The following is an 18,495-nucleotide window of genomic DNA, read 5'->3' on the forward strand; positions in this document are numbered from 1 at the left end:
GTACAGACCAGATAACATGCTTATGCAGTCCAGGAATGGGGCCAGGTCCATGTGAGACAGAGAACTCTGTGAACCCATGTATCAGACGATGGTTTGAAGAGGGATATGTAAGGTCTGGGTGGGCCCAGTGCCCCTTGGTTCCTTTCATTCTTAGCCCTGTGGGAAGGGACACAACCAAAGGAAGGCTTCAAAGTGCAGCATCTAAAAGTGGTACTGAATCTGGCCATGGCCTACTTTATAGAATGAAGAAATGAAAACTTGGACACTCGATGAGTTTCATGCAGGCTCAAAAAAACTAGGGAAAAGAAGTTCTGGAACCAATGATTTCTTATATCAAATTTTCCACTATACAGTGCACTTGTCCCTTTGTGTTTCTATAGGGAACAAAAACAAACTATCTAAAATATTTAAAAAGCAATAATTCTCTCAGCTTTTCTCTGCAGGTAAGGCTGGATTCTCCCTCTGAATATCATCAAAGGTTCCCATCTTCTCTATAACCTCTAGACCTCTGACCTCTAAAGCAGAGAATGGGGCCGATGGAGTGATAGCAAATTGTAAGGGCTTCTGTCTCCTGTGGAGCAGGACTGTCAAGAGTGATGCCTGTTGTGTAGGAAAAAAAATTGAAGTTTTGTAAGAGCTGTAACCAGAGACTTCTTCTTATCATAATAGGTCACTCACCCAAGTCTGTTACTAGTCTGGACTGGATTGTGGGAAACGAGTATGTTCTTTCTTAGCAATTGCAAAGACCTCGCTGAATGTCAAGAAGTTCTCGCCACCTGTATTTCTGATTCTAATTAATTTTCTACTTAAAGACGAACTTCACTTAGTTTGATTCTTTCATGTTAAACACGGAGAAGATTATGTTAAAATGCCAGGAAAGACTAATAGTAGTTTTCATGATTCATTTTAATTCTTTTTGTGACTGAAACCATCTCTAAATTGAAGAGGAAGATGAACACTGCATCTCAGGCTTTAGGCAAAAATTTAACCCAAAAGAGCAGCCTTTTTAGTTTATCCTTTTGTTTAAGATTAAAATGGACAAAGATGAAGGCAATCCAATATCTTTTTTAAAATTGTGGTAAAAAAAGACCCACATAACAAAATTTACCATCTTAACTATTTTAAGTGTACAGCTCATTAGTGTTGAGTATATTCACATTGTTGTACAATGGCTCTCCAGACCATTTTATCTTGCAAAACTGAAATTTTCTACCTATTGAACAATGCTCTGTTTCCCCTCCTCCAGCCTCTGGCAACCACTGCTCTATTCTCTGTTTCTAGGAACTTCACTACTTTAGATACCTCATATTAGTGAAATCATAGAGTATTTGTCTTTTTGTGTCTGGCTTATTTTACTTAGTATAATGTCATCAAGTTTCACCCATGTTGTAGCATGCAACACAGAATTTTCTTTTTTTAAAGGGATGAATAATGTTTCATTATATATTATATATAGATATGTATCTATATATAGCTATACATACCTATATCTGTATATAAATTGATAGATATGTTTTCTTTGTTCATTTATACATCAGTGGACATTTGGATTACTTCCATCTGTTGGCTATTGTGAATAATGCTGCAATGAACATGGTGTGCAAATATCTCTTCATGTGTTGTTTCTCCATTGTCTTTTATAATGTAAAAGAGTGCATAAACACAGAGAATTGCATATTAAACAGTATTCACACAATAAGGGCTTATTAATAAATGATTTTGTATTCAATTTACACCTCTTTAATAAGTGGAAGTTTAAAGCTTTTTCTTTTATGCTGATTAAGAATTTATTTTAGGTAAGTACGCTTACTTATCATTATCTTTATTTTGTTTATAAACTTTTGACAGTGATTTGCCCTGGTTACCTGAAATACAACTTATTGGAAATAAAATTCTCTTATAAGGAGCACACCCTCCTACATCTTCCTAAAAGATAAAATATAGTTACATGTATGAAGTGTGTATACGTAAATATTTATCTTCTCTGAAATTTAAATTAGTGTTACTTACTAGTCTATTATTATTACATTTATTGAGTACTTACCAGAAGTCTATACTATACTATGTACTTTACATATATTTTTCTCTTTTAATCTGCACCTAAGTGAAAGGATATTTTTTTTCTTACAAATAAAGAAAATGAAGTTCAGAAAATTTAAGTAAACTCATCCAGGGTTACTTCACTAAGAGTGGTTAAACTGGGGATACAAAGCCAGGCCTACCTGGCTCTTCTCAGCTCTTTGCCTTTTATTTTTAATTTTTTTTCTAATGGAAATAAAATTTTTGCTTTTTCTTTACTCAATATTTATGTTCTCAATCCTATGAGAGAGATGATATTTCTCATGTAACTTTATGCTTTGGGAGACCACAATTTCCTTTGACATCTGCCTTAAGTATCCAAAAGAGAACGAGGATGCTAAAAAATAAAGACAACGTACTGAACCTCTATTTGCAAAACATGGGTCTAGACTTGTGAACATGTTGTATGTTGCTAACCTCCATGCGATGGGTGCATAAGCAACAACTCTTCAGACGTATGCATGGGCTGGTGCAGGACCTGGGAGGTTCCTACATTTTCTCCAAATATTCCTGGCTGTGCCATAAATCCCAGTGCGGTGAGCTGTTTCTTGGTCATTTCTCATTCTGCTTGCAGCTCATCCTGGAGGCCAGCTGGACGCTCTCACAGAGAGTGCGGGTCACTGGGCTCCCTGCCCTGCAGTCCCTCTGCCCTCTGAAAGCCCACCTCCCACCCGCTGAAGTAAGTCATTTTTTCCTTCGGGAACCAAATCCAAAACACTAGACCTTCTCTCCCAGCCGGCAATTAATTCTGGCGGGCAGGTCAGTGGTGCCACTGGGTCAGGAAAGAGGAGGAAAAGGAAGTGGAAGAAGTGGCATTTGTTTCTTGGCTGGCCCTGACGCTTCTCTGAGACGGAGGCTCTGGCAGCCACACAGTGGAGTCCCTGTGCCCAGAATACGAGTGCTTTGCACAGGGGCTGCCAGCTGGCTCTGCAGCGCTTCTTCCCAATCAAAGGCTTGTGTGCTCACTCAGCACTCAAGGCTGAGGCCCTTGGCTGGTGGTCTGTTGATGGTGTCTGTTTCCTAACTCACCCCCTTGGATTATAATGCAGCAAGGCGTCTCATGCATGAACGTGAGTGTGTCACAATCACTCGGCGGGCTTGTTAAAGAGATTCCTGGGTCCCAGCCCAAGGATTCTGGTTTCGTGGGGCCTTAGAATGTGCAGGTCTAATAAGCTTCTGGGGCTGCAAATGCTGCTTGTCCCCAGTGTTGGTGGTCAAGGGGGAGAGATTAGTTGAGATCAAGTGTCTAGAGATTATGACAACAAGAAGGTGACTTGCCCTGGCTGGTTTGGCTCAGTGGATACAGCGTCGGCCTCTGGACTGAAGGGTCCCAGGTTCGATTCCAGTCAAGGGCACATGCCCAGGTTGCGGGCTTGATCCTCAGTAGGGGACATGCAAGAGGCAGCCAATCAATGACTCTTTCTCATTATTGATGTCTCTATCTCTCTTTCCCTCTCCCTTCCTCTCTGAAATCAATAAAAATATATTTAGGAAAAAAAAAAAAGAAGTTGACTTACTGGGGGATGCCTGGGAGCCCTGTGGTACCTTAGACATACAAATCTGCTCCATAATTTCCTTTCAAACTGTAGATGGAGCATTGTTTATTTCAACAATTGAACAAGAGAAAATTTTGTCCCTTTTTAAATTACACAGCATGAAATGCACAACTCTTAAGTATATAGTTTGGTGAATTTTGACAAATACACACACTCATGTAATCCATACCCCTATAAGATCAAGAACATTTCCATCATTCCAGAAAGTTCTCATGCCCTTCCCAGTTAACCTGCCCCCTTCTCCCCATAGGAAACACTAAATCATTTAGATTTTTTAAACCAAAAATGAGTTTTCTTGTTCTAAAATGTCATATGAAGGGGAAAATATAGTATATACGTTTGGTTATCTTCTGCTTCGCTCAGCGTAATGTTTTTGATGTTTATCACACTATTGCATGTTTAACAGCTATTCCTTTTTATGATTGAGTAGTGTTCCAGTGTATGAATATACTGCAATTTGTTTATGAATTCTCTTACTAATGAATGTTTTGATGATTCTAGTTTGATTCTATTTGAGTAACTCTGATATGAACATTCTTGTCCAAGTCCTTTAGTAGATCAGAGGGTTTAATGTTTTCCAAAGTGAGTACAACATTTTACACACAGGAGAGCTTCTAATCCTCTCCAACATTTCATGCTGTCAGGTTTTTACATTTCAGCTATTCCAATGCGTATATAGTAGTATCCCATTGTAATTTTAATTTACATTTCCCTGGTGACTAATGATGTTGAATACTTTTTCATGTATTTCATGGCCATTCATATATCTTCCATTTTGTTCATTTTTTTTTTGCCAACTATATTTTTTGGACTGTTTGCTTTTATATTATTGAGTAGTATGAGATCTTTATATATTATGATATAAATCTTTTACTAGTCATGTGTAATGTGATGGACTATTTCGGCAAGTGTGTGCTTTTTCATTTTCTTATTATCTTTTGTATAATTTTGAGGGTCTATTTAATTTTTTATTTATTTTCTGTGGCCTTTTAGAAGATATTTGAGTCACAAAGAAATTCTCCTATGTTTTTTTTCTTTTAAAAACTTTATAGATTTAGTTTATTTTGTATCTCTCAAATGAATTTTGGTGTATGATGCAAAGTATGCAACTTTTAAATGATTACCTTTTGTCTTGGCTGCCAGGAATAGCAGAGGGTAATTTTAAAATTAACCATGGCTGTCAAGCTCACTTCCACGGTTAGCACGTGCATTTTTCTCCTTTTCCTTACTGCTTAGTTTCTATTTCTATTTTTTTCTTTTATTGCAGATGACTTTTATTTAAGAGGGGGAGTATTTATTAAATTCAATAAATAAAACCTTCTTATCTTAGTGAGTGCTTAGACTTAAAGTTAGCTACTTCACATTTTATTCTGTTGTAGAAAATGCAGCTCGGGGAGAACCCCAGGCAAAGGCATTAGGGGTGATCTTTGGATAATATCCACCAAATGAGAAATACGGATTTAATGAAATTCAGATTAATATCTCCTGCAATCAGTGTAGAGTCTAAGTGCATTTCCTGCTACTGACAAAGATTTCCCTGATTCTGTCTTACCTGTGTTTGGTTTGGGTTCAAATAACTAGGATTCCACCTCACTATGCCGCTAGTGGGGCTTCCATCTGTTCCGTGTGGTCAGGAGGAGAAAGTTAAAGGGTGTTCTTTGTCCCATCGTGCCTCATCTCAATGTTTATACACCTGTGCTTAGGGCACAGTATGGGGAAGAATGAGAATGAGTCAGAAAGCCCTGACAATATAATTCCTCCTATAGAAGAGTGATGTGCGCTGGCCCGTCTTACTGCCAAATATCAAACTCCTCACACAGAGCCTTGTATTTATGTATTCATTTTATGTACAACTGTTTTCAGTATATCAGTAAGACTTCTTATAGGTTTCAACATATTGAAGGCAGGCTCTTTCCCGTGCCAAATACCGATCTTATTCGCTTTATTTCCCAGCCAACCTCTCTCTCTTCCAAAGAAAATGTAGTAAAATGCAATTGAGTAGAAATAATGTCTTTAGAAAGATAATCTTAAATCTTCTATAATTTATAAAAAAAATTAAACATATGGCCTTTGTAAACACTGGCACTTCATTAAGTAATGCATTTATTGTCATAGCCCCACAGTCTCCTGTGGCATCCTAGTATGTCTGGGCTTTTCTTTCAGTCACTAACGTTGATTATTTATTGGTCATCATCATCATCATCATCATCATCATCTTGGCAGAAATTGATTATTTATTGGTCGTCGTCATCATCATCATCATCATCATCATCATCATCATCTTGGCAGAAACCTTTTGGACATTCAGGTCTGCAATTTCTCCTCTGCCTTCTCATTTATCTAAACATCATTACTCATATGCATTGAACTAGAAATTTAAAAGGCCCTAGAGAAGGTCCGCGGGTGGTTAGGAAGTAAGATCGGCACTAGTCCTTGGAGAACAAGGGAGCATGACGAGAAAGAGCGACCTCGAACAGGATCCTACCACCCAGAACTACTGATCCGCTGCTCTTCCTCAGCAGTCTAGCCTAGAGCGAGGCAGAGAAAACTTATGTGGTTGAAAGTGGCAGGAAATAGAGAGAGATTTCCATTCCAGAAGCTAAAGCCTCCTTGGGGACTCATTTGCAATTGTGGTAGAAACAACACAAAATAGATGTCTGTTGTGCTCAAAATTCAAAGCAGGTTTCTGTCACTAATGTACTTTACTGCCTTAAAAGGGGGAAGAGGACTAAGAAGGACTAAGTGTCTACTGTTTATGTATTTACGCTATTATTCATCTTAATGAAATCCTAAAAGGCATTCCTAGCCACGAATGATTATCATCCCCATTTCACAAAGGGGGACCCCAGGGCTCAGGAAGTTTCAGTAACTTGCTCAAGTTTACATTGTGACTAAGACAGAGTTCAAGCCTGGTTCTATTTGACTCTAAAATTGAAGCCCTTGTACAAAACTATGCTGGCCCCCTGAGCTTCAGTGTGCTCATCTGTAAAGGGACGGAGGGCCACCAGATGATTTTTGATGTTTCTCGCACTCTGTTGTTTTACAAGCATGGCCATAGTGGGTAGGAGGAGTAGAAATATACTATGTGCCTATCTGCAACATAACTTTTCTAACTTGATGTCTCCTTCCTAAGTTATAAAAGGAATGAATGTCCAAATCCAAAATAACAGGAAAATATAGAACCAAAACTGCAATATAAACGTTGGTTGTTCATTCTCTCCACACTTTGCAAAAATGTCCTTAAAAACAAAATTTAAATTACGTAATATCATAATGAGCACATCAGTTATTAAAATTACTAGGTGAAAAATTTTATCATCATGAAGTTTCAAACCTGCCCCATTTCTTTTAACTGACAAATAGCAATGGTTTTAAAAATGGCTTTCTTATTTCACTGCTGCATTTAGTAGAGTGTTTTTTGTACTTTGATTAAAGCAATAGGCTTGTCAAAATGGTTTGAAAGGCAGGACGAATGAACCAGGTAGAACACTTATTTCCAATGAGGGGTAACCAAGAGACATAGCAGTCCAGGCAAATGGATAGTTTTCTCTCTGCACTGAAATGTATTGCTAAACAGAACATTGAATGTAAAATTAACTGAAATTGGGAGGAAACAACCTCTTGAAAAATCCTTACATGGGCATTTACTGAATGTCAGAATGATACTGTCACATTTCTAATATATGAGAAAATGATGTGACAATTATAGTGCTCTCCGCAAATGTGATCAAGGAGAAGGGGAATTGGAGGTTTTATATCGTTACAGTAGGTCCTCGGGTTACGTCAGAGATCCGTTCCTGTAGCGCGACGTAACAGTATTTTTGCCTTAAGTCGGAACCCACCTACATAAACACCTATGTCACTCACATGGAGCACATACGCAGCAGTAATAAAGTGAAACAGTAAAAAAAATTTAAAAGATAACAATTCCTGACCTTTACTTGTGGTAAATAAATAAGGATAAACATAAAGCACATATGTACATATGTCGAAATGACAGAATTTTTTTTTATAAATAAATGGGAGATGGCAACATAACCATGAAACGACAAACATCGAGTCCGACGTAACCCAAGGACTACCTGTATATATAAAAGTCTAAGTGACCTTATGACCAAACAACCAGAACCACCAGTCGACCAGTCGCTATGACACGCACTGACCACCAGGGGGCAAGCGCTCAACACAGGAGCTGCTCCCTGGTGGTCAGTGTGCTTCCATGGCCAGCCAACCTTCCCCAGTCCCTTCCCCCAACCAGCAAACCTCCCACAGTCCCTCCCCTGTCCCTTCCCCCAGCTGGTGGCCAGCCGGCAGGCCCCAGCCAGCCCGGCCCTGATCAGGACTGGGCAAGAAAGCCCCTATAGGCCCTGATCACCGGCCAGGACTAGGGACCCCACCCATGCACAAAATTCATGCACCAGGCCTCTAGTTTGTAAATAAAAAAGTAACTTTTTATCAAGCTCTGAGTTCAGTGTTCCAAGCAATTGGGTTTTCTCCTTTATTACCAGGAGGGTCTTGGCTTCGTAAGGTAAACTGTACCTAAATCAATAAAAGTCTTACAATGAATTGTTACTACTATTGTATAAAAGGTGGCATTTTCTTTTTTTCAGTTCCCATTATTTCTGAATTCATAACTGTAGGGGGTTAGCCTAATTAGGAGACGGGAAAGAAATCTGTCAGAGCTGCGTTCTCTGGGCTGTGAGCCTCACACAGCCTGTGAGTGTTCACATCGTTTCATCGTTGCCCAGAATGGGTCTCAGGGTCACTCTTTAATTACTCCTACCTCGTGGAGCTAAGCCAAATTTAAGAGCATTATTTTATGATAGTACTTGAAACAGAACAAAACAAAATACCACATATTTGGGTATTTTACTCAAAAAATATTGGACATCTAACTTGAAACATCCAACTGTGAAAAGGAGCTGTCTTCTTTTCCCCCTGTTCTAAGTAGGCTGCAGATTGTACGTTGTCATTGGTACTTACACAGATATTGAAGCGGATATTTCATTTACATCTTTAAAACATCCAAATGATTCGGCTAATTCCTATTCATAATCAAAGATAGTATTTCAGTGCAACGGATAAGAGCTTAATTTGTTAAATTCTCCTGTCCCACAGCCTGCCGAACCCTGGGCTGCAGACCAGACGTGCCTAAACCCGCAGAAAATGAGGAGATCGCCCAGGGCTGCAGCGGGGAGCTGAGTGCTTCTGTTCGGATTGCACATGGAGACGGAGGGACAGGTCAGGCACAGCCTTCTTGCCTTTCCTCCCCATTCACCTGGGACAAAGGCTTTTCCCTCAGACCAAAATGTCAAAGCCAAGCTCGGAGTAGACTTCGGTCCTGAGAAATGTTTGTGACTTAGAGAAAGCAGCCCCTTCCTTAACTGGGTGAAAACTTTAGCAGAGTTCTAGACAACACCTGAGGCTATTAAATAAATATATTTTACAGTTTCAGTTCACTTTGAGTTAGCTGATCTTTGATAAAATAGGTAAGATAAAACTAGCTGTAGAGTCTCTAAATCCTTGAATATTGTAAGGATACGCATAAGAGAGTAGTAATGATGACTTATTCTGTCTTTCATGCCTACTTGCTTAGTCAGTTGTGATTAAACGTTAATCAACTTGGAACACTGTTATGGTTATTGTAAATATCACAGCTAAATATACTAAACACTGAATGAGGCATGAAGAGGGGCATGATTTTGATCTAAAGGGCGAGATGTTACTCACCTTCTCCTTTCTCATAAGTCAATGACCTGAATCCTATGGCTGCACCTACCTAAGCTTATATCCAAAATCTGTCATCTTACTCATCCATCTTCTCTATCAAGTCATATTCTATGGCTGAATCCTGGGATTTTTTTTTTTCCAAAATGTGTCAAACCCAATCTTCGGGTATTTTACCTTTTTGACACCAGTAGAAATGTTGGATTTAGTTGTGTGTTTTTTTAAAAAAATCATCCTGATCGGTAATAAAAGTGAAACAGCTGGGGACTGTCTGGCAATTGTATTTATCAACATTATCTGAAGTCTTATTTCAATTTGATAAAGCAATTCATACTCAAGAATGACATTTCTCCTAATTGCTTAGATCTTTATGTTTCTGATTTTCCAAGCAATGTGGTGTTTATAATAAATCCCTTACAAGCCTAGCACAGAAGCAAATTTTCTTAAATGAAAGTATTTTTTCCTAATATTTCCCTTCCAATGATAATGGTTTCCATGGCTTCTTTGCAACATTTTGGAGTGGAATATAAGTGACATAAGGCAAAATGGTAATTCTGGAAGATAGGAGGACACCACAAATGAGTGTATTGGCATTGATAATAGGGTTTTTTTCCCAGATTCTCGCTCTGTAGAAAGACCTTGTGCAAATGTGCTCACAGAGTGTTAGGTTTCATTAATTTTTGTTTCATTTATCCCCAAATGAGGATAAATACTTTTGGGAAAAGAGAAGTCCATCACTTTTGAATATAGTCAAGAGTTAATAGAACAGTATAAAATCTGTATTTTATATTGCTCTGAAGATAAAGTTAAAAGCTGCCTGATCCTTCAACTGTGTTGAAATGTTATGTCTTGATTGAAATTACTAATTTCACTAAAATCATTTTTAGCAATTTTTATACTTTTATATTTAAAAGCCCAATCATGTTGAATGTATGAGGAAATTTCACCTTCCTGTCTTTCTCTTTTATTTCTTGCAAAACACTCACAGAGGAAAATTAGAAAAGAAAATTAAAGGAAACTTCATGTATATCCTCCAATTATAAGCTTTGGATGACATGATGTTGCTGGAACAGAACATAAATAATTTTTATTTTCCTGCGATATTAGAACTAGTACCAGAGTGAAAATTCTAATCGGAATCAACTGTCTTAAGACAATTTCAGTAACTTCAACACTAAATTAATCTACAAATATTTAATAACTAAACAATACCATGGTTACACAACTTTTAAAAGTGCACATTTGTTTTACATATATGCATACATTTTAAATGCATGCTGCTGTTTTTCTTATTCAAATTATTTCTAATCTTATCTGTCTTGGATTGTTCCAACTTTAATAAGAATATGAAAAAGAACCACTTTATTTTTTTCTGGTAAATACAGAAGCATGTTCTGTAGTGGTACGGGGGCTGGAGAAGATTGCTTTATAACCAGTGCAGCTTCCTCTATCTGGTTTTGAACTTTCCTATAGATGTTAGTCAGGTAGGCACAAGAGCCACAGAGACTCCGTGCTCGCCTGGGTCCTGGACATCTGAAGGTTTGTCCCAGGAGCTCTGGCAGAATCCAGATGCCAGAATGTTCCTTGGGCCGGTTACTGTTTTCATTTCTGGGAAACGAGTATGAGGCAGAGACTAGTCCTTGCAGCACTCTGCAGCCTCAAACTTCCTGTTTGTGTATTCCCTAAAGGAATTCGAAAATTGATACAACCCTTGCAAAACTTTACGGTGACATCTAAAATGTGTCCAAAATAAAAATAATTATAAATTATGTAATTTCCAACTTAGTTTGAATATCAACTTTTAAAAATAAAGTTGTTTTATAATTTTAAGTACAGCTTATGGACTATAAATGCAAAGGTGATTAGATTCCCTATTATCATCCATCTTAAAAAAAACAGCAGTCTAAAAAAATAGCAGCTTTTAAATAAGCTCTTATTTACCAATTAAAGAAACTTTAAATATTTTTATTTTTTGAACTTCTTTTTCTCTTCCTCACCAGATTTTATTCTAATTTTATATACTTTTATTCATGTAACTAATATAATTTTATTCTTGAAAGTCTTTTCTTAATAATTTTATTATAGTCCTTTGCAGAAAAAATATAAATTAAATTTATTCTTTAAACTTCCTAATAGGTACTAATGTTAAAAAATATTTCTCCTGAGTAATATTACAATTATTAGTTAAAATTGAATAAAATAGATTGCAGCATTGGATGTTTAATATAAATCATATTAAAATATTGCTAAGCATATTAAATTAAAAGTAATGTTTTAAAAATACCTCTTTGGGGATATCTATCTCTTTAATGAGATGGATTGAGCTAGGTTTTTTTCCCAATAGATCTGTATTTGAATATTATATACTAATAGACTGAATTATAGATTTAGTGTTAATTCTATTCTTGTTATTTTAATTGAGGTCAGTGCTAAAACACCTTATTTGTTAGTAAATTTGGAAGGACTTTTATTATAGTTGTGACACTTATTTGTTGGACCTTTAAACAACTTTCGTGCCCAAATTTATATATTGGTCTATCATGCAAAATTAATTTTATAAATCCAGCAACTTAAAATTTCTTTCGTCCTCATTTTTGTGGAAAGCAAAGAATTAGAGACTACCTCTGATTTGTTAACCACACATGAAATTTCACTCTTTCACACTTATACCAGGATGGCACAGTATTTTTCAGGTATCCATGTGTTTGGTGTCACTGCTAATGTGTTTTCACTCCAGGGCAATGCAATGGACTTACTTCTGTAAGGTGGCAAAAGGGCAGTTATGAATAGGGATGTCTTAACCATAGACCCTTTCCCAGGGAAGGATTCCCAGGAAAGGTGTAGCTCTGAAAACATCCTTAGCAGGATCCATGTTCTTTTCATCTTTGTAAACTCCTGTATTAGTACCCTTGTTTGAGGACCACTGTCTTGAAGTATCTCTGGTCCCTTGGTGGCCTAAGAGTTATTAGAGCACAAATAAATAAGAAGGGGGTTGTTTTCATGACTTTGCCACTAATGGCTATTCTCTCATATGTTAGTTAGTGATTCTTACAAGCCCTGCCTCAAGGTAACTAACATCATAAGTCAGTGTAGTGTAGTAGCAAAGGTCTAGATGTAAGCATCCGAAAGCACGTTTTCAACATAGAGCTCTGCTCCTAACTGCTTCTAGAAAACATCACTTTAATTCTCTGGGCCTCAGCTTTCTCATTTGAAGGCCAGACTAGAACAGTATTTCTTAAAGCAAATAAATTTAGGTGTATAAACTTGTTTTATTTGTTGCACATTTCTTCTATTATTTATCAAGAAAATATAATCAGCATATTAAGTATACGATTTTTAATATAGTTTTTTAAAATGCATCTAAGAAAGTATCTAAGGTTTTTAAAAAAGTTTTTTTATTGAATTTTAGAGAGAGAGAGGGAGAGGGACAGAGAGAGAGAAAAAAACATTGATGTGAGAGTGGAACATTGATTGACTCCCTCCTGCCCATCCCCCACCAGGAATCCAGCCTACAACCCGGGCATGTGCCCTGACCTGGAATCAAGCCAGCAACCTTCTGGTGCACAGGATGGTGCCCTATTTATTACAAATAATTAAATAAATAGATATGTAAAAATTCATGAGTGTGGTATGGGAATTCATGAAATTTGAGAATAGTCCAATTGCTGTGATTCCACCAAATTCCAGCATTATATGATTTTATGAAAAATATTTGGGAGAAATAAAAAGGAAGGGAAGAAATAAGGGGAAAAGAGAGGAAGGGAGAGAGGAATATAAGAAGGAAGTATATTCTTAGGTAAGCTCATAAAGTGCCACAGTTATGGATGGTAAATATCAACCCACATAAGAAACTCCAGAAGACAAGTTCAGGCACATTATGCAGTTAAGCATTCATAGATAGATGTTTTAAAGGCAGAATACTAATTATGCAAGTCAGGCTTTCTCAACCCGCTGAGCATAAGCTAAAATACCTTCACTATGCCTACACAGCCAGGTGATGTGGAAATTTGATGTAATTACTTGGGCAAGGCAGGCAAATAAAACTTACCACAAAACTTGGGGTACCGAGTTACAGTTACGTACCTACATCAGCTATCTTTACAGATCAAATTACCCAAGTAATCTATTAACCTTGCCACATTGCCTATGTTGCCACAGCCAATCCCAATGCTGGAATTTTAATTAAGAAAGCTTACTGAGAATAAATGCCTCCAAATAAGTGTGTGTGTGTGTTTTTCAGATTAATAAAAAAAATTCAACTTTTAAAAAGTTAATCATTTCTCAGAGGTAAAGAAAGATTCAATTACTTGGTTAATGTGAGCAATTTTCTAAGTCTTGTGAATCTTGGGTGTTATGTGTAAATACATCCAGCTAGTGATTTTAAGATATTTTAGCTTCATTATTTTCCTGTTGTGATGGTTGATTTTCCTGAAAATTTTTTAGTAAGATATTAAAAGTAAAATCTACTTTTGTTCTTCTTTCCTTCTGTGTCCTAATCCTTCTTTGAATCAATAAGATGAAAATTATTCAGGCAGCTAATCTTTTTGAAAAATCCTCACCTAAGGATATGTTTTTATTGATTTTTAGAGAGAGAGAGAGAGAGAGAGAGAGAGAAACATCAGTGTGAGAGAAACATTGATCTATTTTGAACCCAAAACCTGGCTATGTGCCCTAACCAGGAATTGAACCCAAAACCTTTTGGTGCACAGGACGATGTTCCAGCCAACTGAGCCACTCACCCAGGGCCAAATAAAAATCTTTAATGTGTGCATATGCACACATATGTGTACACACAGGTACACATAGATAACCACCACCCAACAAAATTTATTTTAGAATGCCAGAGTCATACATATGAGCATGTAAAAAAAATGAACCTCAGTTATGCATTAAACGAATACTTTTTTTTCTTCTTGTCCTATATTATAATAATGAAAGAGTAGTCACTCTATTTGGTATAACCTTCAGTGTTTTTGGATCTCAAGTGCTTTTTCTTTAAACAACCATAGTAACTTTGTATTATTCATAGTTGATTGGAAATTTCACAAATTTTACAAAGCCCTTTCCTGCCCATTTTCTCTGTTTAATACAGCAACCTTGTGTGATATGGACATGTAAAGAAGAACTGGTCAAGTTTTCTGAACATTCCCTTTTGCTAGAAAAGTCCAGAATACTGAGAAAACAATACTAATAATAGCTGTCACTGATTGAAGACATTACTACTGGGAAGTCTTGTGTGCAAAAATCTTTATTATTCCTCACAACATTGTAGAGATATAGCATTTATTTTATAGATCAGTAAGCGATGCTCTGAGGTTAACATGCCCAGGGACATACAACTAGTATCGGCCTAGTTAGGATTTAACCCTAAATTTACCTTTTTCTGAGGCCAGAAGGGCTTTCTTCTACTGTACACCACCCCTTGTCACTAATGGTTCCCATTTAATGTCAGTGGAATGAAACCTAATGCTATTTAGATACGCTCTTTGCAGATGGGTTTTGATAGCAGATGTCAGTTCCAATCCCTTAGGTAGCTAGGACCAAGTAGAGAAGGTTGGAAATTTTCCAATCAACTATGAGTAATAATGAGGTCATCTGGGTAATATATAAACCCATTCACACACGCCCCCCGCAAGCATTTTTGTTTAGCAGGACAGGCCTGAAAAGGCTTAGCTGGCTGCCTGAAAGAAAAGATGGGTCCAAACGAGCTTTGCTCTAACAAGGGCAAGTCATTCTACTGCCAATACAGCCCTGGGAGGGTCTGGTTTTAATAAGTGTCAGTACTGGGACCATCCCAACATGTAGATCTCAGTTCCCCTAGATCAGTAGTCGGCAAACTCATTAGTCAACAGAGCCAAATATCAACAGTACAACGATTGAAATTTATTTTGAGAGCCAAATTTTTTAAACTTAAACTATATAGGTAGGTACATTGTTATTAACTTAATTAGGGTACTCCTAAGGCTTAGGAAGAGCCACACTCAAGGGCCAAAGAGCCGCATGTGGCTCGAGAGCTGCAGTTTGCTGACCACAGCCTAGATCAGTGGTTCTCAACCTTCCTAGTGCCGCGACCCTTTAATACAGTTCCTCATGTTGTGGTGACCCCCAATTTCATTGTTACAAATTGAACATAATTAAAGCATAGTGATTAATCACAAAAACAATATGTAATTATATATGTGTTTTCCGATGGTCTTAGGCGACCCCTATGAAAGGGTCGTTCGACCCCAAAGGGGTCTCGACCCACAGGTTGAGAACCGCTGCCCTAGATATTTTTAGCATTTAGGAAAGCTGGCGCAGTGAGCATTCAATGGCCAAATATCTGTGGATAATGCTTCTTAAACACATACTGGTTGCCATCCTCATTATTCATGGTAGTAATCAAATGCCACAGGCACTCTGAGTGCTGGTCTGTTAAATCGACATGCAGAGGCCAAGGACTATGGCCAAAGATAACAAGAGCAAGCCCGTATTCAGACACCGGAGAAAAGGAATGGGGGTGAGATAATGCTAATGGCTCACACTCGGGAGACACTTTCTCCGTACTGCTTCCCTTGGCCTGTAACATCCCTCACAGCAGAGTATGGTGTGTTTCATTCTTCCCTTTTTTTCCAAGTTAGCAAACAAGTTCTGGGGAAAACTGAAATTTATTGAATGCTAGTGTGTTTAGAACATTGTTCACTTTATCTTATTTAATCCTTGCAACAAGCCTAAGAGGAAAATTTCCCTCTACTACATGAGGAAACGGAACGTTAGGAAGTAAATCACGACCAGTCGCGTGGCTGGTCAGCGGTAGCACAGGCCAATCTCACTCCAAACTCCTTCAGCACAGTTTTTTTTTTTTTGGTAAGAATTTAAGGGATTTTCCCCAGAGTTCCTAATTTCAAACACATCTCTGTTCATTGCTAAGCCATTTATTTTTCCATAACCACCTTCTCCTCAGTATTGAATCTGGCAGATTTTATTAAAGGAAGTGTGAATTCTCTAAGAATGTCCAAAGTGCAGTCATTTACCCTAAGATGGCTCCCTCCCATCCAGACAGAGGCATATCCCCCAGGAATAAATCTTTTCTGAGTGCCCTCCATCTGCCCCACGCTGTAATAAATATTGCTGAGCTCACCAAAAGGAACCCGGTGGCTTCTGGAGTTTCCAGCAGCAACATGTTCCTATAAAACCAATGAAAATAGGTAATCATACCTTTTCAGGTTACATGCTGACTGTTACCAGGAGGAAGGAAAGAAATGATTCCATTTCCCTTTTTGCTCTTTGAGGAACAGAGGCAGGAGCCCAGCTTCTTGTCTCTGAGTCATACACCCTTGAACTGTAGGTCAGGCAAATTGGTGGCCACCTTCAGGCCCCAACCTGCAGAGCAACCCACCTCAGGAAGCCTCGTCATACAGGAGGTGAGTGTGCCAGACTCCGCAAACCTGGACTTGCTGGTGGAAGGACTCTCTAGCCAAGAAGAGCACAGCCAGCAGGGGTGGTGGGAGGTAGGAAGCAAGCTCCGGGCTGGCAAGTGGTCAGAGTGAGTCATCCCTTTGATGTGGGGTGGTTATTCTAAACACAGCAAAGGTGAGCAAGAGTTTCCTTCCCCCGACTACCCTGACAACCGTGACAACAGCCCCTGCGTGTAGGAAACTGAGTCACAGGGCAGGAAAGCTTGAGAACTGCAGGAGGGGAAATTGCTCGTCTATATTGTTATATGCGCTTCACTAAGATGACCTTGGTCTCGCTCTGGTACAATGTCAGTCTGCCTTAGGTCAATAAACTAGTTCTCTCCTTCTATTTAAAACCTTTCCCCACTACTCCCTGTTCTTGGAGAGGATGCCAATGAGAGGTCTCCACATACAGTAAGACCTCTCAGTGGAATTAACAGTTTAAAGAAAACAATTAATTTTAGTAAAAAGACAACTCTTATGCATTTGTGTGATTGTCTTATTTAGAGAATGAAGAAAAGATTGTTAAACCCATTGATAGTTCCAGGAATCCCTGGTTCTTTTATAAGAATAGAAAATTCAACACATGGGTCATGCTGGACCCATCTGGTCCGGTCTGAATGGCTCTAGTTTGGCACTACAAAGCAGACAAGGGCACTACCATAGCTACTGGCCTCACCTTTGGGCCGGTTGTCTGTTAGTATTTCAATATACTTCTGTGCTCTCCTGGAAGCGGGGCCTAGAAGCCAGAAGACGACATATCCTAGACCAGTGGTCGGCTTTGAAGACACTTGCATGAGATTTGGAAGGCGGGAGAGAAGAAATGAACTGAGTTCTTAACAATAGCATCCAAAATTTTGAATCATGTAGGCCAGAGTAAAGAGGCAGATAAGACTTTGAGAGAAAATGTCATCTCTGTGAATTAACTTCCTTCCTTCACAAAAATCAGGCTTAACCTTTGTTCCCCTTGCCTCTTTATCTTTATTTTATTTTCATTTCCCAACCAGCAGAGGAACTATGCTTAATTTTAGACACTATCTACTTGTATTAGTAGCTCAACACTGTAAGTAACTTGAACTCTGAACTTTGTCAGTGTTGGATAAGCATCAGTCTGAATGGCTCTAGTTTGGCACTACAAAGCAGACAAGGGCACTACCGTAGCTACTGGCCTCACCTTTGGGCCGGTTGTCTGTTAGTATTTCAGTATACTTCCTACTGCCTTCTGTGCTCTCCTGGAAGCGGGGCCTAGAAGCCAGAAGACGACATATCCTAGACCAGTGGTCGGCTTTGAAGACACTTGCATGAGATTTGGAAGGCGGGAGAGAAGGCGCCATTATTGCTCTGGTGGTAGCAAGAGGCACAGAGTCTGGCAGGTAGCAGGCCTGAGGTTTTGCCAGTGACTTCTGAGAGCCTTCCTGCCAATCGCCCACTCTGGCACTGCAGGCAGCCAAGATAATCGGTGGGGAGTCCTTACACTTCCATCTAGAAATTCATTCTTTTCAGTTTTTTGTATTTTCATTGTATACTACTTTCTGTGGCAATAAACTACAAAATGTACTACCCATTCATGAAGTATATGTCATTTATTTGCTCCTATTAAAAATATGCCAAGTTCCAGGATATCTCTGATATGTTAGTTAAATATATGTTCAGCTGTCTTATGTCTTTTATCTCATTTTGGATATCGATCATACTTA

At 38.3% G+C, this 18,495-nt stretch overlaps 1 protein-coding gene across 1 annotated transcript in view; it reads left to right on the plus strand.

The window, feature by feature from the left end:
• The first annotated feature begins 3,139 nt into the window (after positions 1 to 3,139).
• MTAP (methylthioadenosine phosphorylase) overlaps positions 3,140 to 18,495 on the plus strand; it is a 163,158-nt gene continuing 147,802 nt past the window's right edge. Inside the window, exons 1-4 of the mRNA XM_014533303.1 lie at positions 3,140 to 3,149; positions 5,799 to 5,943; positions 6,683 to 6,696; positions 8,754 to 8,876. Of these exons, the coding sequence (XP_014388789.1) occupies positions 3,140 to 3,149; positions 5,799 to 5,943; positions 6,683 to 6,696; positions 8,754 to 8,876 (292 nt within the window). The remainder of the gene's footprint in view (positions 3,150 to 5,798; positions 5,944 to 6,682; positions 6,697 to 8,753; positions 8,877 to 18,495) is intronic.

Source organism: Myotis brandtii, unplaced genomic scaffold, assembly GCF_000412655.1.
Source record: "Myotis brandtii unplaced genomic scaffold, ASM41265v1 scaffold963, whole genome shotgun sequence".
Classification (NCBI taxonomy): Eukaryota; Metazoa; Chordata; class Mammalia; order Chiroptera; family Vespertilionidae; genus Myotis; species Myotis brandtii.